Genomic DNA, 26,050 nt, shown 5'->3' with positions numbered 1-26,050 from the left:
GAAACAGCTTCAGTTGTTGCGGAGTCTAAACATGGGGAGAAGGAAGCAGTGTATCCCAGAGGAAAGAGCTCAGACCTGGGACCTGGGTTCTAATTCCACTTCTTACGCCTGCCTGTTGGGTAACTTTGGACACATCCCTTCACTTTTCTGTACCTCAGTTTCCCCACCTGTAGAGTAAGGGTGGCTCCTGTTTCCTCATTTGTAAAAAAAGGACTGCCTCTCTGTTCTCCCTTCCATTTAGACTGTTATCTCCATGTGGTACAAGGATGATGTTTGACCCAATCATCTTGACTCTACCCCAGTGCTTTACCTATAGAAGTGCTTGACAAATGCCACAGTTATTATTATTATTAACAATATTATGTTATTAATGTCATTATTAAGGGAGACTCAGAGTCTACTCTTCAGTTCTCTGGAATCTGACATTGTCCAGTCGTGAAGAGGTTGTACTCCATCCGAATCCTCGATCTCATCCGTCTTGCCTCTGACCTCTCGCCCATGTCCTACCTCTAGCCCAGAATGTCCTTCCTCTTCATATCTGATGGATGATGATAATAATGTTGGTATTTGTTAAGCGCTTACTATGTGCCGAGCACTGTTCTAACCGCTGGACTGTCCCCACCTTCAAACCTTTATTGAAGGCACATCTCCTCCAAGAGGTCTTCCCTGCCTGAGCCCTCATTTTCTCTTCTCCTATTCCCTTCCACTTTGCCCTTATCTGCTCCCTTCTATTCACCCCTCTGTCAGCCCCACAGCACTTATGTACTTACCTATCATTTATTTATATTAATGCTTGTCTCCCCCTCTAGACTGTAAGCTCACTGAGGAAAAAGAATGTATCTACCGGCAATACTATATCCTTATATCGTAGTCTCCCAAGCTCTTAGAACACGGCTCTGGTTACAGAAAGCTCACCGTGGGCAGGGAATGTTTCCTGTTTATTGTTGTATTACACTCTCCCAGGCATTTAATATAGTACTCTGCATACAGAAAGCGCTCAATAAATCCGACTGAATGAAGTTAGTAAGAGGAAGAGACCTGCAGATCAGATAGGAAACAAGAAAAAGAAGCTGCTAGAGGGAGCCTGAAACTCATCCAGTGACAAATTGAGCGGGTGGGTAGGTGGGCACCAAGTGGCAGAGGGGGAAAGGAGGAGTGATCCACCAAACAGAAAGACAATATTAAGAATGCAGTGAGAGAATCCCAGGGTAATGGAGCCTGCTGTTTGCAATATAAATTTAAATGTGGTGTTTGGAGGGCTGGTGCTGCTATCTGATCAGTCTGTCATCCTGTGAGTGGGTTTGTTGACTGAAGAGCCAAACTGAAATCATATTTAAAACACTTGTGTCTGTGGAGCTATTGTTTCTAGTCATTTTTAAAGTGATTTTGTATTTAAAGAATGGAGTTTGGTTCAGTTTGGTTTTTTTGGTTTGTTTGGTGTTTTTTTTGTAAATCCTTGGACAAGATGGCACTGAGATTTTGATGGCTCTCTCTCTCTTCCCTTCCTCTTTCTCTCTTCTCTTTTTCCCTCTCTTTTTCTCTCTCTCTTTCCTTCTCTCTCTCCCTCTGCCCCCCCTCTCTTCTTTCTCTCCCTCCTCTTTCTCTCCCTCTCCCTTTCTCTCTCACTCCCTCTCTCTTTCTCTCTCTCTCCCTCTCTCGAATTTTTTTCTCACTGTCCCTCGCTCTTTCTTCTGATTTCACTCCTTCCCTATCCCAAGCAGAAAATTTCTGACCCACAGTTCCTTTCCACCTATTCTGCCCCTCTGCCTAGGGGAGCTGTAATCATGTCATCATAAAGCACCAGGCATGATGTAGTGCTCTGTGATGGCATTCAGTGTCCAGTGTTTAGTACAGTGTTTGGCATATAGTAAACACTTTACAAATATCATTATTATCATCTGTGTTGAGGGTCACGTAAGGCCCCTTTAGATGTAGCAGCTGCATGTCCCGGGCTTCAGTTAACACAGTCCTGATGAGAGTGAATCCTTTTAGAAGAAGAAAGGATGGGATTAGAGGCACAGATTTGGGGGTGGGGGGCGAAATTTTAAAAAAGGAGATGAGATACTTCCTCTTGGGAGACTGCTGGAAAAGATGAATGAGTGGATGGAGGAGGAGGAGGGAATTTGGGGAGGTGATGGGAGCATTTTGGAAGATCCACACCTGATGGTTTCAATTTATCAACAGAGACAAGAATGCCAAGATAAGAGATGGGAAGGCACGCAGAGTGGCCTAGTGGATAGATCTCAGGCCTGGGAGTCAGAAAGACCTGGGTTCTAATTATGTTTCTGCCACTTGTCTGTTGTTTGACCTTGGGCAAGTCACTTAATTTCTCTGGGCCTCAGCTACCTCATCTGTAAAATGGGGATTAAGTTCCTGCTTTCTTGCCCTTCTTAGACTATAAACCTCTTGTGGGACAGGGATTGGATCCAACCTGCTTCGACTGTATCTACCCCGGTGCTTAGAATCATGTTTGGTGTAGAGTAAGCACTTAAAAAATACCACATTTATTACTGTCACTGAGCCCATTTCACCTTCCTCATCCATGTTAGGCTAAGAGGGATCAGCATTCAGCATGAGCTAGTTCAGAAAAGCCCAAATTCACGCAGTTTAGAAATCTGATTTTTCTCACCTCCCACTCCCTTCTGCGTCACCCTGATTTGCTCCCTTTATTCTTCCCCCCTCTCCCCACCCCACACCACTTATGTATATATCTGTAATTTTATTTATTTATATTGGTGTCTGTTTATGTGTGGGCAGAGATTGTCTTTCTTGGTGTAGTGTACTTTTCCAAGAGCTTAGCACAGGTCTCTGCACACAGTATGCGCTCAATAAATATGATTGAAAAAATGAATGAATGAATGAAGCACAGAGAAGTTAAGCAACTTGCCCAAGGCCACATAGCAGTCAAGTGGCGGAGCTGGAATTAGAACCCAGGTCCTTCTGACTCCCAGGCCTGTGCTCTACCCATTAGGCCATGCTGCAGGAGATTATAAAATATGTAGGTAAGTACAACGAGGAACTCCGAATACCTGAGAGCTTGATCCAAAGTCCCCAGGTATGGAATGTCCTCACAGCCGCATTTTGCTTTTCAGTTTTGTTTCTTTTCAATAATATGGGAACAGAGAAACGTAGAACACGTGCCTTCTCTTGCAGGGTTGAGAAACACAGACTTCACGGCGGGAGATCCAGTCTGCTTGTGTGAGCAGGACGCAGAAAGTGTAATTGTCCAGCTCATCTATTTCCTCCGTGGGGAAAGGAACACAATAAGCTGGATATCGGGAAGCAAATTGGATTTGCTAAATTTTTTCCATTTAATCATCAGAATATTGTTAGGAGCAGGAGATCAAATATGCTGCAGCTGGTACATTGTCAAATGGCTAATAACTGGACAAACTACAGAGAACAATGCCTTGTTATGATCCAACACCCTGGTCCGACAAGGGGTGAGATTTTTAAAGGTATCCAGTCAGTCGCTCGGTCAGTCAATCATATTTATTTGTACTCTCCCAAGCACTTAGTACAGTGCTCTGCACACAGGAAGCACTCAATACAAATCATTTAATAAATGAGCACTAACTCTGTGCAGAGCACTGTACTGAACATTTGGGAGAGTTAAACACCATAATTATCAGACACAATTCCTGCCCACAACGAGCTTACAGTCTAGAGGGGGAAGTAGATATTAATAGCTAAACTCTCGGGGTTTAGTTTGGGGTTAGCGATTGGTCATCAGATAGATTTCTCTCAGCATCAGAGTAGGGAGAGTTGGTACGGATCAAACTTCTACTTAGGAGGGAGAATTGCTGGCTGGAGGAATCAGCCAAGAAGTATTTCTCAGTATCTAACTCGCTCCCTTTATTCACCACCCCATCCCCGTCCCATAACATTTACGTCCATATCTGTAATTTTACATATATATATATTAATGCCTGCCTCCCCCTCTAGACTGTAATCTTCTTGTGAGGAAGGAATGTTTCCATTTATTGTTATCGTGTACTCTCGTCTTATGCCGTCAAGTTGTCTCCGACTCGTAGTGACTCCATGGATACATCTCTTTCATTCAATAGTATTTATTGAGCTCTTACTATGTGCAGAGCACTGTACTAAGCGCTGGGAATGTACAAATCGGCAACAGATAGAGACAGTCCCTGCCCTTCGATGGGCTTACAGTCTAATCGGGGGAGACAGACAAGAACAATAGCAATAAATAGAATCAAGATGCGCATAGGCACTACGGATTTGGAGTGAGCGGATGCCTAAGTTCTTTGAAGGGGCATACTCAAAGGGCTGTCTGAAGTGTCATGCAGCATGAGAACGTGAATCAAACGGTCAAGCAGTAGTTTTTAATAATGCTGATGGTATTTAAGCGCTTACTATGTGCCAAGCATTGTTCTAAGCACTGGGAGACATACAAGGTTATCAGGTTGTCCCATGTGGGACTCAAGTCTCAATCCCCGTTTTGCAGATGTGGCAACTGAGGCACGGAAAAGCTGGGTGACCCGCCCAGGGTCATACAGCTGACAGGTGGCAGAGTAGGGATTAGAACCCACAACCTCTGATTCCCAAGCCCGTGGTCTTTCCACTAAGCCACGCTGCTTAGCTTTTCAGTGAGTGCTTACTATGGCGAGAGCACTTACTACGAGCTTGAGAGAGTACAATATGGCAGAAGTAGCAGGCTCATCCCCTGTCTGTAAGAGGCTTACAGTCTAGATGGGGAGACAGGCATTCATATAAGTAATTTGTGATGTAACATTTGTAATTTGTAGTATTTGTTAAGTGCTTACTATGTGCCGAGCACTGCTCTAAGCGCTGGGATGGATACAGGGTAATCAGGTTGTCCCACATGAGGCTCACAGTCTTACTCCCCATTTTGCAGATGAGGTGACTGAGGCACCGAGAAGTTGAGTGACTTGCCCAAGGTCACAGGGCTGAGGGGTGGCGGAGCTGGGATTAGAACCCATGACCTCTGACTCCTAAACCCGCACTCTTTCCACTGAGCCCCGCTGCTTCTCTAATTTATAATGTTTGATTTAAGTGCTGTGGGGCTGGGGATGGGACGAATATCAAATGCCCAAAGGTCACAGATCTAAGGGAATAGATGAGGCAAAAGAGATTAGACTATAAACTCGCAGTGTGCTGGGAGTGACAGAAATGACAAAAAAGCCTCCATTCCCTAGTCATGAGGGATGTGGCAATCATTCTAGCTTGTCTGAACTAGCTGGGGATTCCAGTGACTCTTCTCAATCAGTAGTACTTTTTGAGTGCTTGCTATGGGCCGAGCCCTGTACTAAAAGCTTGAGAGAGTACAGTACAACAGAAATAACACAAATGTTGTTCAGAATGCCCCACCTCTATCGTCAATCATTCCAGTAGTGTATCCATAGAATTCTCCTTTGGCATAGCCACCACTCTCCGTCTCTGCCTTGGTGACGGAGCAGCGGTTGCTGGGAGGAACTGTCGACCGGCCAGGCCGGCCTCGGCCCGCTTCCGACCGATCAGGGAGGATGAGGGGCCCTGCTCCTGCCTGAGGTCCAGCCGAGGAGACTGAGTCCTTTGTGCCTAAAATCACGGAAGCAAACGGGTCTTCTTTTCCCCTGAAAGTGAATGAACAAGCTGCACTCCTACATCATCACACACACACGCACAGCTGCTCTCACAATAACGCCCACCCACTGTCACTCTTTCACAAATGTCCTTTCTCATTTTTGTTCTTTAGCAAGCTCAGGCATGCCTGGGCACAAAGACCCAGGCTTGCGTGTGCGTGCACGCACGCACACAGACACACACACACACACGCACATACGTACACACATTTTCACTCTCACATTTACCCTAACATGTTCTCCTGATCACAGATTTGATCCCTTTTACCCAAAGAACATTTCTCCCTCTATGCCACATGTGCTCATTTATTCGTATACACGTAAACATGCACTTTCACTACACTGTACACACAGGGATGTGCACCCGACCACCCTAATCCCATACACATCGGGCTTCTCTTTCCAGGACACACACAGGTGTCATTCCTACGCACATATACACTCACACATGCATGCAAACTTTGTCCACACCTCCAGGGTACCCTTATTTTGACTCACCCTGGTCTAACCTGTGGGTTCTGGGTTCATCTCGCCCCCTCCTACTTTACCTTGCCGATCACCTACTACAACCCAGCCTGCAGACTCTGCTCCCCTAAAGCTAACCTACTTTCTATACTTTGATTTCATCTCTTCTACTGCCAACCCCTTGCCCACATCCTCTCTCTGGCCTGGAATTCCCTCCCCCTTTCTATCTGACCCACCACTCTCCCTACCTTCCAAACCCTCCTCAAATCCCATCTCCTCCAAGAGGCCTTCCCTGACTAAGCCCTCCTTTCCTCTTCTCCCACTCCTATCTACGTCGCCCTGTCTTGCTCCCTTTAATCATCCCCCCAGCCAGGCCCCCAGCACTTATGTACATATCTGTAATTTTTTAATTTATATTAATGGCAGTCTCCCCCTCTAGACTGTGAGCTCACCGTGGGTAGGAATGTGCCCGTTCAGTTGTATTTATTGAGCACTTACAGTATGCAGAACACTGTACTAAGTGCTTGGGAGAGTACAAGTCTACAAAAACAGATAATAAACAAAGCTTACAGTTAGGGGGAGAGAGACATCAATACAAATAAATAAATTACAGATATGTATGTAAGCGCCGTGGGGCTGGAAGGGAGGGAAGAACCAAGGGAGCAAATCAGGGCAATGTAGAAGGAAGTGAGAGAAGAGGAAAGGGGCTTAGTAAGAGAAGACCTCCTGGAGGGGATGTGTCTTCAATAAAGCTTTGAAGGAGGGGAAAATAACTGTCTGATTTGAAGAGGGAGGGTGTTCCAGGATAGAGACAGGACGTGGGGTACGGGTTAGACGCGAGACAGGCGAGACTGAGGCACAGTGAGAAGATTAGCACTAGAGGAGCGAAGTCTGCGGGCTGGGTTGTAGAAGAAGAGTGGCGAGGTGAGGTAGGAGGGGGCAAGGTGATGGATTGCTTTAAAGCCGATGTTGAGGAGTTTTTGTTTTGTTATATTGTACTCTCCCAGTGCTTAGTACAGTGCTCTGCGCTCAGTAGATTGGCTGACTGACTTCTGTGCCATCTATGCACTTAGGTCTGTTCCCCTTAAGCACCTGATATTCACTGCCCACCCAATCCTATGGCACTTATGTACATATCCTTAAACTTTGACATTTCATTCATTGATTCATTCATTCAATCGTATTTATTGAGGGCTTACTGTGTGCAGAGCACTGTACTAGGTGCTTGGAAAGTACAATTCAGCAACAAAGAGAGACAATCCCTACCCAAAAAACGGGCTTACATTCTAGAAGAGGGGAGACAGACATCAAAATAAGTAAACAGTCATCAATAGCATCAGTATAAATAAGTAGAATTATAGATATATGCACATGATTAATAAAATTAGTAGAATAATTGATATGTATATATATATGCACAGATTCTGTGGGGCGGGGAGGGAATAGAGCAGAGGGAGGGAGTCGAGGCGATGGGGAGGGGAGGAGGAGGAGAGGAAAAGGGGGGCTTAGTCTGGGAAGGCATCCTGGAGGAGGCCATTTCCCCGATGTGAAATTTACTTCATCATCCGTCTCCTCTAGAGTGTAATCTCCCTGTGGACCGGGAATGACCTACTCACTTATTGTACTTGTAGTGGATAAATCACGGGCCTGGAAGTCAGAAGGTCATGGGTTCTAATGTCGGGTCTGCCACTTGTCTACTGTGTGACCGTGGGCAAGTCACTTCACTTCCCCGTGCCTCAGGTATCTCAACTGTAAAACGGGGATTGAGACCTTGAGCCCCATGTGGGACACAGACGGTGACTAATTCAATTTCCTTGTATCCACCCCAACACTTAGTACAGTGCCTGGCACAAAGTAAGTGCTTAGAAACTAGCGTAATTATTATTATAATTATTACTACCCCAAGCACTTAGTACAGTGTTCTGGGCATAGTAAGTGTTCAGTAAATACCACTTATTGATTGATGCAATATTGATCCACTACACGGAGGTCAAATGCTCCACAATCCCACACGGTAAGGAATGGAGATGGATGGATGGGGCTTTGATTTTTGCGGAGGTCACTCACGCAGTAGGAGGGGAATAATAATAATAATAATAATGTTGGTATCTGTTAAGCGCTTACTATGTGCAGAGCACCGTTCTAAGCGCTGGGGTAGATACAGGGTCATCAGGTTGTCCCACGTGAGGCTCACAGTTAATCCCCATTTTACAGATGAGGTAACTGAGGCCCAGAGAAGTTAAGTGACTTGCCCACAGACACACAGCTGACAAGTGGTAGAGCCAAGATTCGAACCCATGACCTCTGACTTCCAAGCCCAGGCTCTTGCCACTGAGCCACGCTGGGGAAGAGGGAGAATGAGTGAGATTGTCTTACTGAGATGCTGTGCGTTTTGGAGAGACCCCATTTCAAGATTGCTGTAAGGAAGCGTGTGGGGGTAGCTGGGAAATGCCCATGCCAGTCACATGCCAGTGACATATCGTCGCTTCAGGGTAGGATGGAAAGGCTGGCAGAATGGAGGATGGACCAGAGCAAGGAGTCACTGAATGGCGTGAAATCTACCTCCACTGCTGGCATCGCCCGACTTCTATTCACGGGTCAGCTGGCGTCTTCATTATTATCATCGTGGTATTCGTTAAGTACTTACTGTGTGTCGAGCACTGCAGTTACCAATTCATCAGGTTGGACACAGTCCCTGCCCCACATGGGGCTCACATTCTTAATCCCCTTTTACAGATGAGGAAACTGAGGCACAGTGAAGTGAAGTCACTTGCCCAAGATCACGCAGAAGACATGGGATTAGAACCAGGACCTTCTGACTTCAGGCCCGGACTCTAGCCACTAGGTCACTCTGCTTTCCCATGGTTGTGGGGTAGGAGGTGGGGTAGGTTGATCTTTCTGGTCACTAGGATTGCTTATGGACTAGATCTGAGAAGCCGATTTCCTCCCAAATAGTAAGGTTCCAGAGAAAAGGAATCTGTGAGTCATTTGGCTGCATAATCACAATAATAACTGTGGCATGTTTTAAGTGTTTACTAGCTGTCAAGCACTGAGGTAGATACGATAGAATCAGATCGGACAGTTTCTCACCCACACTGGAATCACAATCTAAAGGAGAGGGAGAACAGGTGTTTAATCTCCATTTTACAGATGAGGAAACTGAGGTACAGAAAAGTTACGTGATTTGTCCAAGGTCACGTAGAGGGCAAGGGGCAGTGTGGAATTAAAACCCAGATGCTGTGACTCCCAGGTCTGGGCTCTTTCCACTAAACCAAGTTGTTCCCTCCATGGCAGGGAGAGGGATCAGAGCTGGAATTGTAGATTTGGGAATCATCCCCATAGAAGTAATAGTTGAAGCCACGGGGGTGAAAGAGTTCTCCGAGGGAACGGGGGCAGATGGAGAATAGAAGGGGCCCCACAACCGAACCTTGCAGGAACGCCACATTTGGGGGTGGGAGGAAGAGGAGAGGCCTATGAAAGAGAGTGAGAACCGGTGGCCAGAGAGATACGGGGAAAACCAAGAGACGCCAGCGTCGGGGAAGCCAAGGTTGGATAATATTTCCTGGAGAAGGGGTGGCCTACGCTGTCGAAGGCATCTGAGAGGTGGAGGAGGATTAAGATGGAGAATTAGAATTAGGAAAGGAAATTCTCTGCTTTCCCAGAGATTTACCTCATTAACCTCTGATTTACCTCAGCATCGAATGGTCCTCGGGATTGGGAAGGTTTTTTTTCTTAAATATCAGTCCTCCAACTAAAGCTCCAGGCAGAATGAGAAGCAGTGTGGCCTACTGAAAAGAGCACATCTAGAAGACCTGGGTTCTAATCCCAACTCAACCATTTGCTCCTTGTGGGCAGGGATTACATCTACCAACTGTGTTGTATTGAATTTTCCCAAGTCCTTAGTACTATGCTCCGCACACAGTAAGCGCTTAATAAATACATTAATTGATTGATGCTTACTGGATGATCTTGGGCAAATCACTTAGCTTCCCTGGGCCTCAGTTTCCTTAACTATAAAATGGGGATTCAATACCTGTCCCCTCTCCCCCTTAGGCTGTGGGAGAGGGACCGTGTCTGATGCGATTGCCTTCTAGAGAGGCAGCATGGTGTATTGGATAGAGCACAGACCTAGGAATCGGAAGGACACGGGTCCTAATCCCGACTCCGCCACTTATCTGCTGTGTGATCTTGGGAAGTCACTTCACTTCTCTGGGCCTCAGTTACCTCATCTGTAAAATGGGGATTGAGACCGTGAGCCACGCGGGGGACAGGGATTATGTCCAAATCTATTTACTGGTCCCGCCTCAGAGTTTAGTACAGTGCCTGCCATCTAGTAAGCACTCAACAAAAACCACAGTTATTATTATTACCCCAGGACGCTATCACAGTTATCATTATGATTAGCTTCTGGCCAGCCTATCATGAATATTCCCAATAGACACGGAATGCAGTTGGCCACTTTCCTTCCTCTAATGATCCTCCAGAGGCTGCCAGACTTATTAAATCCTCCCACACACAAAAGTCTCTTCTTTTCTTGGTTAATGGCCTTAGTCCCTGTAACCCTTGTTCACGGGTCCTGTTTCTCAAACCTTTAATCATTCTAATTGCTCTCCTCTCACCTCTGGCCAAGTTCTCTGGTCCTCCTGGAGTTGGAAACCCGGCTTCGGCCCCGGGACTCATGTAAGGTTGACAGCCACACGCAGCCGAGCAGAAGGATTTCGGTCTGGCTTTTGAATGTCAAACCCTGTTACTCTATTCCACTTAGTCAGGGGGGTTTTGAGGGGAGGTTGGGGGAGTGGAGCTTGCTTTAAATAACAGTGCTACATTCTGATTCATTCCGTGCGGGACCTGTGATAGGAGGCAGCCGGGCTCTGCTTTGGCAAAGGATTCTTGCCGTTAGCAGTGTGGCCTGCTGGAAAGGGCTGGGTGTCAGCGGACCTGAGTTCCAATCCTTCCTCCTCCACTTCCCTGCCGGGTGACCCTGGGCAAGTCACTTCATTTTCATGTGTCTCAGTTTCTTCGACTGTAAAACTGGGGATTCGATACCCGCTCTCCCACCTTAAACTGTGAGCGGTGCGGCTCGGTGGAAAGAGCCCGGGCTTGGGAGTTAGAGGTCACGAGTTCTAGTTCTGACTCCGCCACTTAGCTGTGTGACTTTGGCCCGGTCACTTAACTTCTCTGGGCCTCAGTTACCTCATCTGGAAAATGGGGATTGAGACCGGGAGCCCCACGTGGGACAGGGACGGCGTCCAACCCTATCTGCTTGTATCCACCCCAGCTCTTAGTACAGTGCCTGGCACATAGTTAAGCGCTTCACAAACACCATTATTATTATTACTGTTATGTGGAACTGGGATGGCAGTCTGACACGATTGAATTGTATCTACCCCAGAGTCTAGAACAGTGTTTGACACATAGTAAGCGCTTAACAAATACCACAAAACAAATCAGAATAGTAAAGTAGCTCAGCACTGGCTTATCCCAATTCCTGCGTATAAAGTTTCCCTGGCTGGGCAAATCCCCATCCATCTCACAGGGCAGAAGGGCCTACTTCAACTAGGCCGAGTGGTTACTTTATGCAGTAGTAATGATAATGATGACCATGCTATTCGTAAAGCACTTACTATGTGTCAAGCACTGTACTAAACGCTGGAGTAGATAGAAGATCATCAGGGCCCACACGGGCCCCAAAGTCTACGTAGGAGAGGGAGCAGGTGAAGAATCCCCATTTTGCAGAGAGGGAAATGAGGCACAGAGAGGTGGTGGAGCCGGGAGTAGAACCCAGGTCCTCTGACTCCCAGGCCTGCGCTCTTTCCTTGAGGCCGTGCTGCTTAGGTCGCGGTAAATGTAATTTAGGGGGAGATGCTAAGTGAGTGTCGGATTGACAGGAGCCCTGGAGGATTCTGAGAAGCGAGTTGCCATATCCCAAGGGTTGGAGTTTTATGAAACAAACTAGAATTCCTAGCACTGGTCCTTGGCCTCCCACTCTTATTATTTCCCATTTTTCCGCCTCTAAGTACCCTAGAGAGATAATATTTCTCGCTTAAGCAGAGAGAGACATCTCACTTGATTTCTAGTCTGGAACTTTGGACGTTACTTTCTCTAACTGCTGAGATCTCTTTCAGGTGGGAATCGGCAGTGTGGGGTGCCACCGATTCACTCAAGCGTATTTATTGAGCCCTTACTGTGTGCAAAGCACTGTACTAAGGGCTCGCACAGATATCGCAAGAGCCATCTGCTCGGTGATTCCCATACTACAACCAAGTTGAAGTCCATGCTACAACTCCGTTGAACTGCCTAGAAGGTCTGGATTGGGAGGAAGAGGTCTTTAGAAAAACAAGAGCGTGGCTTAGTGGCGAGAGCCTGGGTTTAGGAGTTAGAAGGACCTGGGTTCTAATCCCGGCCCCGCCAGTTGTCTGCTGAGTAACCCTGGGCAAGACACTTCACTTCTCTGGGCCTCAGTTACCTCACTTGTAAAATGTGGGACAGGGCAACCTGATTAGCTCGTATCTACCCTGGCAGCGTGCCTGGCACGTAAGAAGCACTTAACAAATACCACTTAAATTGAATTTGCTAAAGAGAAACTTTGTTGACTGTTGGATATTCAGACTTCTCTTTCAATTTTCATAGCATGAAAACCACTTCATCATTATGATTACTAAAATCTCCATTCCTCAAATAATTAATCAATCTATCAATCAGTGATATTTACAGAGCACTCATCGTGTGCAGAACACTGTACTAAGAGCTTGGGAGAGTACAGTGCAACAGAATTGGCAGACGTGTTCCCTGCCCTCAATGAGCTTACAGCCTAGAGACCTTGTAATAATATTAATAACTGTGGTTTTGCAAAGCACTGTGTTAAGCATTAAGATAAACACAGGATAAACAGATCAGGCCCAGGCTCTGCCCTACACAAAGCTGCAGTCTAAGTAGGAAGGAGTACAGGCATTTAATTCCCGTTTTGCAGATGAGGAAACGGAGGCTCAGAAAAGAATTGTGGCATGTGTTAAGCACAGTCAGTGTGCTGAGCACAGTAGAAGACGTATATAAGGAGATCAGTCACAGTCCTCATCCCATATGGTGCTTAGAGTCTAAGGAGAAGGGAGAACAGGGTACTGAATCCCCATTTTGTAAATGGGGAATTGAGACAGAGAAATTATGTGACTTGCCCAAGGTCACAGAGCAGGTCCGCGGCAGAGGTGGGGTTAGAAACCTGGTTCTCTGATATGTGGGGATCACTATGTGACCTTACCCCACTCAGAGTGGCACCTGGAGAGTTTCCAACGCTCTACCAGCCTCAGCTACAGGAGGGAGAGTGAAGCAAAGGCCTGCCCATTCCATTCTTGGCCTGGGCAGTGGCTAGCGAGTGGAAGGCAATAAGCTACAAGTCAAAATTTGCAGCAGCGTCATGTGAGAGAGTCGAGGGCAGAGACTCAAGTTTACTACACGGAAGGAGACAATGGTAAACCACTTCTGGATTTTTACCAAGAGAATTCTGTGGAGCCACTTCCGGAAGGATCGCAGATGGAGGTGGGGCGTTCTGGGAGAGATAGTTCCGTGGCGTCGCTATGGGTCGGAGACGACTCGACAGCATAAGATAAGACACGTGACCTTAATGTGCCTTGGAAAGTGGGGAGAGTGGGGGTCTGGTGTAATTGGAGGGGAAGGGCATTCTAGGCCAGCGGGAGGACTTGGGAAAGGGGTCGGCGGCGAGATAGACCGTGAGCACCCTCTCTAAACTGTGAGCTCTTTGTGGGCAGGGAGTGTGTCTGTTTGTTGTATTATACTCTCCCAAGCGCTTAAAACAGTGCTTTGCACACAGTAAGAGCTCAGTATATACGATTGAATGAATGAATGAGATCAGGGCACATTGAGCAAGCTGGCCCTAGAGTCAGTCAGTCTCTCAGTCCTATCGATCGAGCACTTACTGTGTGCAGAGCACTGTACTAGGTGTTTGGGAGAGTACAATATAACGATATAACAGACATATTCCCCGCCCACGTCGAACCAGAGGAGTGGGGGGTGGGCGGTGGGCCGTAGTAGGACAGGCTTCATATTTATATGATGATGATGATGGTATTTGTTAAGCGCTTACTATGTGCCAGGCACTGTACTAAGCACTGGTGTGGATTCGAGGAAATCAAGTTGGACACAGCCCCTGTCCCATGTGGAACTCACAGTCTCAATCCCCATTTTACAGATGAAGTAATTGAGGCATAGGGAAATGAAGTGACTTGTTCAGGGTCACACGGCAGACAAGTGGCAGAGTCAGGATTGGAGTGTGAGTGTGGTTACACATGAGGAGGCATCCCGTGCGGTCAGAAGTGCTGTTGGTGGTGTTTCCTTTTGAGGTGTGAGGCTAGTTGTCTGGAAAGTCCAGTTGCCGACCCCCAGTCCCTGCCACAGCATGTCCATATTAGTTTAGTGACCACAGCAGTGTCAGGCTTTCCTTGGTTCCGTTTTTTGTTTTTGCTTTTAAACTATATTTGTTCATTGCTTTCTACGTGCCGGACACTGGGGTGAATACAAGATAATCAAGTTGGACACAGTCCCTGTCCCCCATAGGGCTCAGGGTCTTAACCCCCCATTTTACAGAGGAGGGAACTGAGGCACACTTAAGTGACTTGCCCCAGGTCACACAGCAGACAAATGGGGGATCCAGAATTAGAACCCAGTTCCTTCTGACTCCCGGGCCCGTACTCTGGCCGCTAAGCCACGCTGCTTTTCTGCTTCCTCTCTTCTTCTCTTCCCATTTTTCCATTTCTCCAGACAAAATAATGAATATAATGATAGCAATATTTGTTAAACGTGTACCAAGTTCTGTAGTAAACGCCGGGGCAGATTCAAGACAAGCAAGTCAGACCCCAGCCTCGTTCCACATGGGGTTCACTGTCTTAGTAGGAGGGAGTTAATGCAAAATCCTGCAGAGCGATGAAAGTGTCGTGCTTAGTTTTAGTAATTACGCATTCCATCTTTCCCACTCGCCCCCCTAACATCGTCTTTTAAACTGCACTACGCTTTCATTTTAAACGTTAGAGTTGTGTATTGCATTAAGATTTGCAAATACTATTTTAATTAAGATTCAATAGTCGGGTTGTCTTTCAGTAATCTTCCGCCCTGATTATTTAAAACATATTTACCCGGCTTTATTATGTCACAGATTTGCATTCATTAGACTCTTGCTAATCCTCCACCAAGTAATTTTTTTTTTTTTTTGCCGTGGTTTAGTTAACATCATTTACAAGGACAAAACCGTTCTAAACGATACATAGGTCATCAGGCAGAACTAAGAGTTTACTTCTTCCATCCCTAACCCTCTTCCTTCAGTGCAAGCCGCTCCCAACCGTGAGCCGAAGAAGAGCCCTGTAGCTACTAGAGAAAAGAGTCAACCTGGCAGGCCGTGTAAGCTTACTAATAATAATCACGTGGTTTCCGGCTTTCTATGTGCCAAGCACTGTACTAAGCCCTGGGGTTAGATATAAGATCATTAGATGTCCCACATGGGGCTCACATTCTAAGTAGGAGGGAGCGCAGGCCTTGATTTGCCATTTTACAGATGGGGTAACTGAGGCACAGACGTGTCACGTGACTCGGCAAGAGTCTCACAGTAGCCGTGGTGGGGCTGGACCTGGAATCCAAGTTCTCTGTCTCCCAGGCCCGGGCCCTATCCTCTAGGGAAGCAGCGTGGCTCAGTGGAAAGAGCGTGGGCTTCGGAGTCAGAGGTCATGGGTTCGACTCCCGGCTCTGCCCCTTGTCAGCTGTGTGACTGTGGGCGAGTCACTTCACTTCTCTGGGCCTCAGTTCCCTCATCTGTAAAATGGGGATTCACTGTGAGCCTCACGTGGGACAACCTGATGACCCTGCATCTACCCCAGCGCTTAGAATAGTGTTCTGCACTTAACAAATACCAACATCATTATTATTATTATTAGGCAACACTGTTTCTCACGCCACACCAGCCTGCTGTGACCCCGAGGCTGAAATCCAAGGTTTGGCCCCGCATGCGATAGATGCTGAGTGTTCAGTACACTGATCTGCACGCGGTAAACGCTAAATAAATATCGTTGACTTGATTGACATATCCCACCCTGAAACATACAGGACGGGGCCTGGTAACATCAAAATTATGGTGATTTTCGGGCCCCTCCCCTTACTCATGTTGTTGGGCCTCTGAGATTTGGTTTTTTAATGGTGTTCGTTAAGTCCTTACTATCTGCCAGACACTGTAGGAAGCCCTGGGGTAGATAGAAGCTGATCGGGTTTCGACACAGCCCCTGTCCCACATGGGGCTCACAGTCTTAATCCCCATTTTACAGATGAGAGAACTGAGACCCAGAGAAGTGAAGTGAAATGTCTAGAGAAGCAGCACGGCCCTGCGGACGGAGTACGGGCCTGGGAGTCGGACGGTCATGAGTTCTAATCCTTGTCCGCTGTGTGAACTCGGGCAAGTCACGTAACTCTCTGCGCTTCGGCTCCCTCATCTGTAAAGTGGGGATTAAGACCGTGAGCTCTGTGTGGAACGGGGACTGCGTCCGACCCGCTTATCTTGTATCTATCCCAGCGCTTGGAACAGTGCCTGGCACATGATAAACGCTTAACAAATATCATCGTTATTATTATTATTACTTGCCCAAGGCCACCCAACAGACGAGGGGCAGAGCCGGAATTAGAACCCAGGTTCTTCTGACTCCCAGGCCCGTGCTCTTTCCACTAGGACGTGCTACTTCTCCGAGTCACCCATGGCTCCACCTTGAGCCGGTAGGTTAGCGCCGCTTGAAGCCGAGTCTTCCCGTTTCTTCCCGAAACGGTAGCTCTGCTCTTCCCCGGATCGCGGAGACCTCAGCCCGAGCATGTGAGGCTCCCCTATCCCCCTCCACTGTCACTGTCATCACTGCTGTCTACCGAGTACCTGATCAGGCTTCTCCTGATTGGAGAAGCAGCGTGGCTCAGACCACGGGCTTCGGAGTCAGAGGTCATGGGTTCGAATCCCGCCTCTGCCACTTGTCAGCTGTGTGACTGTGGGCGAGTCACTTCACTTCTCGGTGCCTCAGTTCCCTCATCTGTAAAATGGGGATGAAGACCGGGAGCCCCACGGGGGACGACCTGATTCCCCTGTGTCTACCCCAGCGCTTAGAACAGTGCTCTGCACATAGTAAGTGCTTAACAAATACCAAATATCTGTGCAGCCTGACCACTAGGAGATTGGGAATTTATGCTCAACCAACAGTATTTATTGAGCGCTTACTCTGCGCAGAGCCCTGTACTAAGTGCTTGGGAGAGGACACTGGCAACGGGGGATATGATCCCTTCCCTCAAGGAGGTTGTAATCCACGGTGTGCAGAGCGCTGTGCTAAGCTAAGAGAGGGACCTGGCAGTAGGGTAGGGATTGCGTCTATCAACCCTGTTATATCGTATTCTTCCAAGTACATTTCTCTGCACACAGTAAGCACTCGGTAAATACGATTGATGGACTGAGTTAGTATACACGATGCCCGCTCTCTAGGAGCTTACAGTCGACTGTATATATTTCCATTACCTTATTTATTTTGTTAATGAATTGTACATCGCCTCGATTCTATTTCGTCGCCATCGGTTTTTACGAGACGTTCTTCCCCTCGACTCTGTTTATCGCCATCGTTCTCGTCCGTCCGTCTCCCCCGATTAGACCGTGAGCCCGTCAAACGGCAGGGGCCGTCTCTATCTGTTGCCGACTTGTTCATCGCAAGCGCTTAGTACAGTGTTCTGCACATAGTAAGCGCTCAATGAATACTATTGAATGAATGAATTGAATGACTGTGTGCAGAGCACTGCATTAAGCACTTGAGGGAGTAGAATACAACGGGGTTGGAAAACATCATCTCTGCTCTCAAGGAACTAGCAATCTAATAATAATAACAATGGTGGTATTTGTTAGGCGCTTACTATGTGCCGAGTACTGTTCTAAGCGCTGGGATAGATACAAGGTAATCAGGTTGTCCCACGTAGGGCTCACGTTCTTCATCCCCATTTTACAGATGAGGGAACTGAGGCACAGAGGAGTCAAGTGACTCGCCCAAGGTCACACAGCTGACAAAGAGCAGAGCTGGGATTCGAACCCATGACGTCTGACTCCCAAACCCGGGCTCTTTCCACTGAGCCACGCTGATCTACTGTATGCAGGGCACTGTACTGGGTTCTTGGGAGAGGACACTGGGGTTAGTAGAGATAATCCTTGCCTTCAAGGGGTTTGCAGTCCAGCAGATAAGACAGACTCTACAATAAATGACCCCCGCGACACGTCAGGGATCGAGAAGCAGTGCAGCCTGGTGGAACGAGCACAGGCCTGGAAGCCAGAGGATCCGAGTTCTAATCCCGGCTCTGCCCCTTCCCTGCTCTGGGCCTCAGTTCCCTCCTCTGCAAAATGGGGATTCATTCATTCATTTGGCTCAGTGGAAAGAGCCTGGGCTTCGGAGTCAGAGGTCATGAGTTCGACACCCGGCTCTGCCGCTTGTCAGCTGTGTGACTGTGGGCGAGTCACTTCACCTCCCTGTGCCTCAGTTCCCTCATCTGTAAAATGGGGATTGACTGTGAGCCTCACGTGGGACGACCTGATGACCCTGTATCCACCCCAGCGCTTAGAACGGTGCTCTGCACATAGTAAGTACTTAACAAATACCAACGTTATTATTATTCATTCAGTCACATTTATTGAGCGCTTACTATGTGCAGAACACCATCCTAAGCTCTTGGGACAGTCGAATATAACAGTAAACAGGTGCATTCCCTGCCCACAGTGAGCTTATAATGTGAGACCCTTGTGGAACCTGACATTCTCGCATTTACCCCAGCGCTCAGTACAGTGCTTGGCACCTAGTAAGTGCTGAACAAATGGCACGATTATTATCCTGTCCTCCTGAACCATCACAGGCTTTGTTCACTCACTGAGCCCCCCTCCTTCACCTGTTTAATACATTTATTAATATTAACGTCCGTCTTGCCCTCTAGACTGCAAACCCCTTGTGGGCAGGGACTACGTCTGCTCGTTGTGGTATTTTACTCCCTCGAGCACTTAGTACAATACTCCGCACAGAGCGAGCGCTCGATAAATTCTATCGAATGAATGAATACTCTGTACCTAGGAAGCGCTCAAGAAATGCAGTCGGCTGACAGAGAACCGTAACCCAGCCCGCCTCTTGCCTTGCAGGCCGCCCTCCGGGAGCGACCATGGACACCCTCCTCTGCAGCCTCCTGCTGATGGGCACGGCGCTCGGCGTGGACGCCTGCCCCAAATACTGCGTCTGCCAGAACCTGTCCGAGTCCCTGGGCACCCTGTGCCCGGCCAAGGGTCTGCTCTTCGTCCCCGCGGACATCGACCGGCGCACGGTGGAGCTGCGCCTGGGCGGCAACTTCATCGTCCACGTCAGCCGCGGGGACTTTGCCAACATGACGGGCCTGGTGGACCTGACCCTGTCCCGGAACACCATCGGCTCCATCCAGCCCTTCTCCTTCCTGGACCTGGAGAGCCTCCGCTCCCTGCACCTGGACAGCAACCGCCTGCCGGCCATCGGCGAGGACATCCTCCGGGGGCTGGTCAACCTGCAGCACCTGATCGTCAACAACAACCAGCTGAGCCGCATCTCGGACGAGGCCTTCGAGGACTTCCTGCTGACCCTGGAGGACCTGGACCTGTCCTACAACAACCTGCGGGGAGCGCCCTGGGCCTCCATCCGCCGCATGGTCAACCTGCACCAGATCAGCCTGGACCACAACCTGATCGACCACATCGCCGAAGGCACCTTCGCCGACCTGCAGAAGCTGGCCCGGCTGGACCTGACCTCCAACCGGCTCCGCAAGCTCCCTCCGGACCCCATCTTCGCCCGCTCCCAGGCCTCGGTCGCCCCGGCGCCCACCCCCTTCTCCCCACCCCTGAGCCTCAGCTTCGGGGGGAACCCGCTGCACTGCAACTGCGAGCTGCTCTGGCTGAGGCGGCTGGACCGCGAGGACGACATGGAGACCTGCGCCTCCCCGGCCGGCCTTAAGGGCCGCTACTTCTGGCACGTGCGCGAGGAGGAGTTCGTCTGCGAGCCGCCCCTCATCACCCAGCACACCCACAAGCTCCTGGTGCTCGAGGGCCAGACCGCCTCCCTCCGCTGCAAGGCCCTGGGCGACCCCGACCCCCTCATCCACTGGGTGGCCCCCGACGACCGGCTGGTGGCCAACTCCTCCAGGACGGCGGTCCACGACAACGGCACGCTGGACATCCTCGTGGCCACCTCGCAGGACAACGGGCCCTTCACCTGCATCGCCGCCAACGCCGCCGGGGAGGCCACCGCGGCCGTGGAGTTGACCGTGGTCCAGCTGCCCCACCTGAGCAACGGCACCGGGAGGGCGGCCCCGCCCAGGTCCCGCCTGTCCGACATCACCGGGTCCAGCAAGCCGGGACGGGGGGGCGGGGGCGTCGAGCCCGCCCGGGGACCACCAGACAGGGCCGTGCAGGTGTCCGAGGTGACCGCCACCTCAGCCCTCGTCCGCTGGTCCGTGAGCAAGTCGGCCCCGCGGGTCAAGATGTACCAGCTGCAGTACAACTGCTCTGACGACGAGGTGCTCGTCTACAGGTGAGATGGGGCTGGGGCCGGGGGGAGTGCGGAAGCGGGGCTCGCCCCCCTCCCCCACCTTCTCTTACAGCACGGGCCCGGGAGTCGGAAGGCCCTGGCTTCGAATCCACATGTCCGCCGGGTGACCTCGGGCAAGTCACTTCAGCTCTCTGGGCCTCAGTTCCCTCACCTGTGAAATGGGGGTTAAAAGAGTCACTCCCATGTGGGACTGGGACTACGTCTGACTGGATTGCCTCATATCCACTCCAGAGCTTAGAACGGTGCTTGGCACATGCGAGGTGCTTAACAAGTACCACGGCGATCGTTGTTATTCCACTCTAATGTGGCAGACCACGCGTGAGTTCTCCGACCAGCCCCGGGGAGGCAAATGATACCGCATTGCTACGTCATTTTTCTCAGGGTTCCAAAATGTGTATGGAAGGCTGAGGGGGATAGAGGGAAGAGTGGAGGTCGCCCGGGCTGGAGGAGATTGAGCTCAAGAACAACCTCCCAACCACTTAATACAGTGTTCTGCACCCGGTCGGCGGGGGATGTGTCATATTTTCCTCCCGTACTCTCCCGAGCGTTTAGTACAGTGCTCAATAAATAAATCGACTGACTACGCTACTTAATACAACAATTTGACTACTACTTAAATAATGATAATGATTATGGTATTTGTTAAGTAGTTACTATGTGCCAAGCACTGTCCTGAGTGCTGCGGTAGAGACAAGATAATCAGGTCAAACGTGATTGTAGGAAGGAGGACAGGAATTCAATCTTCATTTTGCAGATGAGGGGACTGAGGCCCAGAAAAGTCAAGTGATTCACCAAAAGCCACACAGCAGGTAAGTGGCACAGCCAGGATTAGAACATGGTGCTGCAAGTCAGAAGGACCAGGGTTCTAGTTCTGGCTCCGCCGTTTGCCTGCCGGGTGACCTTGGGCAAGTCACTCTCTTCTCTCTGTCTCGCTTACCTCATCTGGTAAAATGGGTATTAAGACTGTGAGCCCCGTGTGGGATCAGGTCTAACCTGATGATCTTAACTCTGCTCCAGCACTTTGGTCAGTACTTAGCCCATAGTAAGTGCTTAAGAAATACCATTTATTATTATTATTATTTATTATTATAAGTATGGACTGTAGTGGAGAGGCTGGAGGCTCTTGAGCAAGTCGCTTAACTTCTCTGGGCCCCAGTTTCCTCAGTGGTAAAATGGGCATAAAATACTTCCTTTCCCTTTTTCTTAGATAATAATAATAATAATGATGGTATTTGTTCTAAGCACTGGGGTAGATGCAAGGTAATCAGGTTGTCCCACGTGGGGCTCACAGTTTTAATCCCCATTTTACCGATGAGGTAACTGAGGCACGGAGAAGTTAAGTGGCTTGCCCAAAGTCACACAGCAGACAAGTGGCAGAGTCGGGATTAGAACCCACATCCTCTGACTCCCAAGCCCGGGCTCTTTCCACTAAGCCACAGTGCTTCTCTAAATGGTGAGACGGTGAGCTCCCTCAGGATACCATCCTATTATCATGAATTTACCACAGTGCTTGGCTCATGGTAATTTCTAAATAGATATTATTGTTATTATCATCATTATTATAATTATTGTGGAAAAGAAAGATAAAAGCAATTCTCTTCTGGGACTCCTTCTGTCTAAATTGTACATCAGTGCATGGTTTTCAGGTTATTTTATTCCGCTGAGCAGCCCACAGAAGCCGTCTTTGGGTAAATGATCGGCAAGTCAAAGAAGTCATCGACCTCTGACCTCTAACCCAAAGAGGTCGAGTAAAGGGCACGTTCAGAGCTGATTTAATTCACTGCCCCTGCCTCCCTCCACTGCCCTTCCAGGTCTTTGGTTTATTCCGAGCAATTGTGAAATACCCTCCTTCTTGGATAGACTGAAGAGAGAATCTGATTCATTAGTCTGGAAAGGAGAAAGCAGAGAGAGGGTGTGATTGGAATTTACAACATCAGGAAAATGCGGATAGGACAGATTTGGAATTCTCGTCTCCCAAATCCGGAGGTGGGGACAACATTTGAAGCCTGAAGATCTTAGCTTCCAAACAAACAAAAAATCAGCATAGCCTTTTGGATAGAACACAGACTCGGGAGTCAGAAGGACCTGTCTACTAAGCCCCTATTTTTCTGAAAGGGTATTTTTTTGTGTGTGTGGGACTGGTTATTTACCCTGTGCCAAGTATTCATATAAAAGCTGGAGCGCTACTCTCAGTAGGTGCTTAATAAATGCCACCGATGATGATGATGATGGATTTGCCACTTAGCATTCTATTTTTCCTCTTTGATTACCGTGTACCAGGCTCCCAACATATTATACGTAGGGCTATTTTTTTCTGTGGGAATTGAAAGGTCCAGTGCTCTCTTCTGTACTCTGGCTGGTGAGAGATTCACCGAAGGGGTGCAGTAACCGTTAAAAGTCATAGGAAGAGGGCAAAACCCCAGGCTAGAGAAAGGGAAGTGAAGGGAGAGGTTTTATGAGAAGCCGTGGCTTAGTGGCAAGAGCCCGGGACTGGGAGTCAGAGGACGTGGGTTCTAATCCCAGCTCGGACACTTGTCTGTTATGAGACCTTGGGCAAGCCACTTAACTTCTCTGTGCTTCAGTTACCTCATCTGTAAAATGGGGATTAAGACAGTGAGCCCCAAGTGGAATAACCTGATTGCCTCGTATCTGCCCCAGTGTTTAGAATAGTGCTTGACACATAGTAAGCGCTGAACAGATATCTTAATTTTTATTATATAAAGCAACACCTCCCATTCTTTGGCATCTCTGGGAATAACATTACTGAGAGATGAAACCCCTTTATTGGAGATCTCAGTCAGAATAGGATCCAGAAACTGACCCTTTCAGCATGGCTGGAGGAAGAAAAAACATGTGTATATATGGGGAATCATTGTGGAATCTCCTCCCTTGCCATTGTTGGCGAGGTGACAAGCAGTGTGGTTTAATGGCACTGGGTCTGGTAGTCAGAAGAACCTGTATTCTAATCCCAGTTCTGCCATCTGTCTGCTGCGTGACTTTAGGCAAGTAATGTAGCTTCTCTGTCTCAGTAAACTCATCTGAAAAATGGGGATTAAGACTCTGAGTCCCACGGGCTCCTGTCACTGAGTGTTACTGAGGTCATGAGAGGTGAGAGCGGACTTGAAGGGGCCCTGTCTGGTCTCATCCCAATAAACCGGGGTACATAGCCTGAAGATTTACCCAGGAAACTAGAGAATATAATCCCAGTTCCCTGGGAAATTCTTCTCATGTAGTTTCCTAGGAATCAGATGACATTGACAAAGACCAAATGACAAGACCAGATCTACTGGAGTGTTTAGAACAGTGCTTGGCACAGAGTAAGTGCCTAACAAATATACTACTACTAATGATAATAATAATAATCCCAAACAATGAGTTTCCTGTTCTCCCTTCAGTTTAGACTGAGGGCCCCATGTCGTCCCTGATGAACCTGTATGCAACCCAGTGCTTAGTAGAGTGCTTAGCACTTAGTAGGCACTTAACAAATGCCACAGTCATTGTATAATCGATCTCCCAGCATTGTCTGTGGGTAGGGTAAAGAGCATGAGCAGTGTCGAATGGGTGAGCTGAAGTAGGAGGGACCTTGAAAGAAGGCAGAAGAGATGTTTTAACCAAGGACAGAAGAAAGAATTTCAAATCACGGTGAAGGAAAACCTCAGCCAATGTGGCATCGTGTTACCAGCTGGGAGACAGCAGAAGGAGAATGAGCAGCCCGGCATGGAGTAATCAGAAATAGGTGATTCTTTTGCAGCAGAGACTTTGAAACAATCAAGACATCCACATTCAGAATTGAAATGACACCAGGCCCCGCAGGTAGCAAATGCACCAGATGTGGAATGAATTGTATCGGTGTATTACCGGTATAACTCGTGCACATGCCAGAGTGCAACATTAAGCCTCCCAGGACAGTTATACACAAACACACGCACGCGTACGCATACACAAAGACTTATATCGACACCCACAGATACTCCTTTAAGTAGATTATCTACGTACCTGTTCTGACATCCTCCTCTAATAGAATCCGAGTCCCTGTGATCAGAAACTCGTTCTCTTTTCCAACTTGGATTCCTACCCCCTTCACAGATTAAATTTAGACATGATGATCGCGAGGATAACGGTAAAATACTCAGCATGTTCTGGTTATATTTGCACACCCTGGCTGGACCGAGCAAGGTTAGAGAAGCCACTTGGCGGAGAGAGGGAGAGATAAAAAGCAGGAGAAAGAGATAGAGAGAGAGAGAGAGTCCTCCCCCTGTTTTTCCCATCACTGTAGACATAACCACCATCTTTCCTGTCTCACAAGTCTGTAAATTTGGAGTTATCCTTGACTCATCTCACTCTCTCTTCTCTCCCATATTCAGTTGTCAGTTCAGACTTCACAACATCGCTAAACTCTGCCCTATCCTCTCTTTCCAAACTGCTCCGATGTTAATCAAAGCACTTATCCTATCCTGCCTTGATTATTGCATCAGCTTCCTTGCTGACCACCCTCCCTCCTGGCTCTCCCCACTCCAGTCAGTACTTCACTCTGCTGCCTGGATCATTTTCCTATAAAAATGTTCAGTCCATGTTTCTCCGCTCCTCAAGGACCTCCAGTGGTTGCCCATCTACCTCCGCATCAAACAGAAACTCTTGAATGTCTTCCCTGACTAAGCCCTTATTTCTTCTTTTCCCACTCCCTTCTACATCGCCCTGATTTGCTCCCTTTATTCACTCCTCCCTCAGCCTCTCTACACTTATGTACACATAATTTATTCATTTATAATTAATGTTTGTCTCCTCCTCTAAACTGTGAGCTCATTGTGAGCAGGGAATACATCTACCAACTCTGTTATATTGTATTCCCCAAAGCACTTAGCTCTGCACACAGTAAGCGCTCAAGAAATATAACTGATTGATTGATCAGTCGGTTGAGAGACAACGGCGATAGCATGGGGCAGAATTGAAATCTTTAATGGGGTCTTCACCGACATAAGAAAGTCAAGTGCCCTGCCTCGTGTTATGAGCCTGAGATCCATAAACACTCGTCTCTGAGAGCCTCCGAGAACATCTGTCGTCAGCCAGTTTATTGAAACTGTCGCTGGGAGAGTGAGAGGAATCGCAAAGATGTTTGGAAAGAAAATTTGGAATTAGCTGGGATTCAGCCGTGAGCTGTCACTGTCTTGCTTAACTGCTGTTGCCACCTTGATGATTTTGAAGGGGAACAATATTCCTCGAAGAAAGGAGCAGGAGGAAGGAGGGTCTTAACTACCGCTTCGCTCAAGGGTAAGAGCCCTATCCAGAAACTGAACTGTGAGTTAGACTGTAAACTCTTTGAGCTCAGAGATCATGTCAACTAGCTAATGTCCGCCTTACAGAGCTTAA

The 26,050-nt window shown here is 48.3% G+C and overlaps 1 protein-coding gene across 1 annotated transcript in view; it reads left to right on the top strand.

Moving 5' to 3' along the window:
* The window catches only part of LRFN2 (leucine rich repeat and fibronectin type III domain containing 2), a 171,514-nt gene that overhangs the window by 125,776 nt on the left and 19,688 nt on the right, over window positions 1-26,050 (top strand). The window contains exon 2 of the mRNA XM_029047692.2: window positions 19,255-20,665. Coding sequence (XP_028903525.1) covers window positions 19,255-20,665 — 1,411 coding nt within the window. The remainder of the gene's footprint in view (window positions 1-19,254; window positions 20,666-26,050) is intronic.

The sequence above is a fragment of the Ornithorhynchus anatinus genome, chromosome 19, assembly GCF_004115215.2.
Source record: "Ornithorhynchus anatinus isolate Pmale09 chromosome 19, mOrnAna1.pri.v4, whole genome shotgun sequence".
Classification (NCBI taxonomy): domain Eukaryota; kingdom Metazoa; phylum Chordata; class Mammalia; order Monotremata; family Ornithorhynchidae; genus Ornithorhynchus; species Ornithorhynchus anatinus.
Note: the sequence above shows the minus strand (reverse complement) of the source record. Positions and strands in the feature narration are given on the sequence as shown.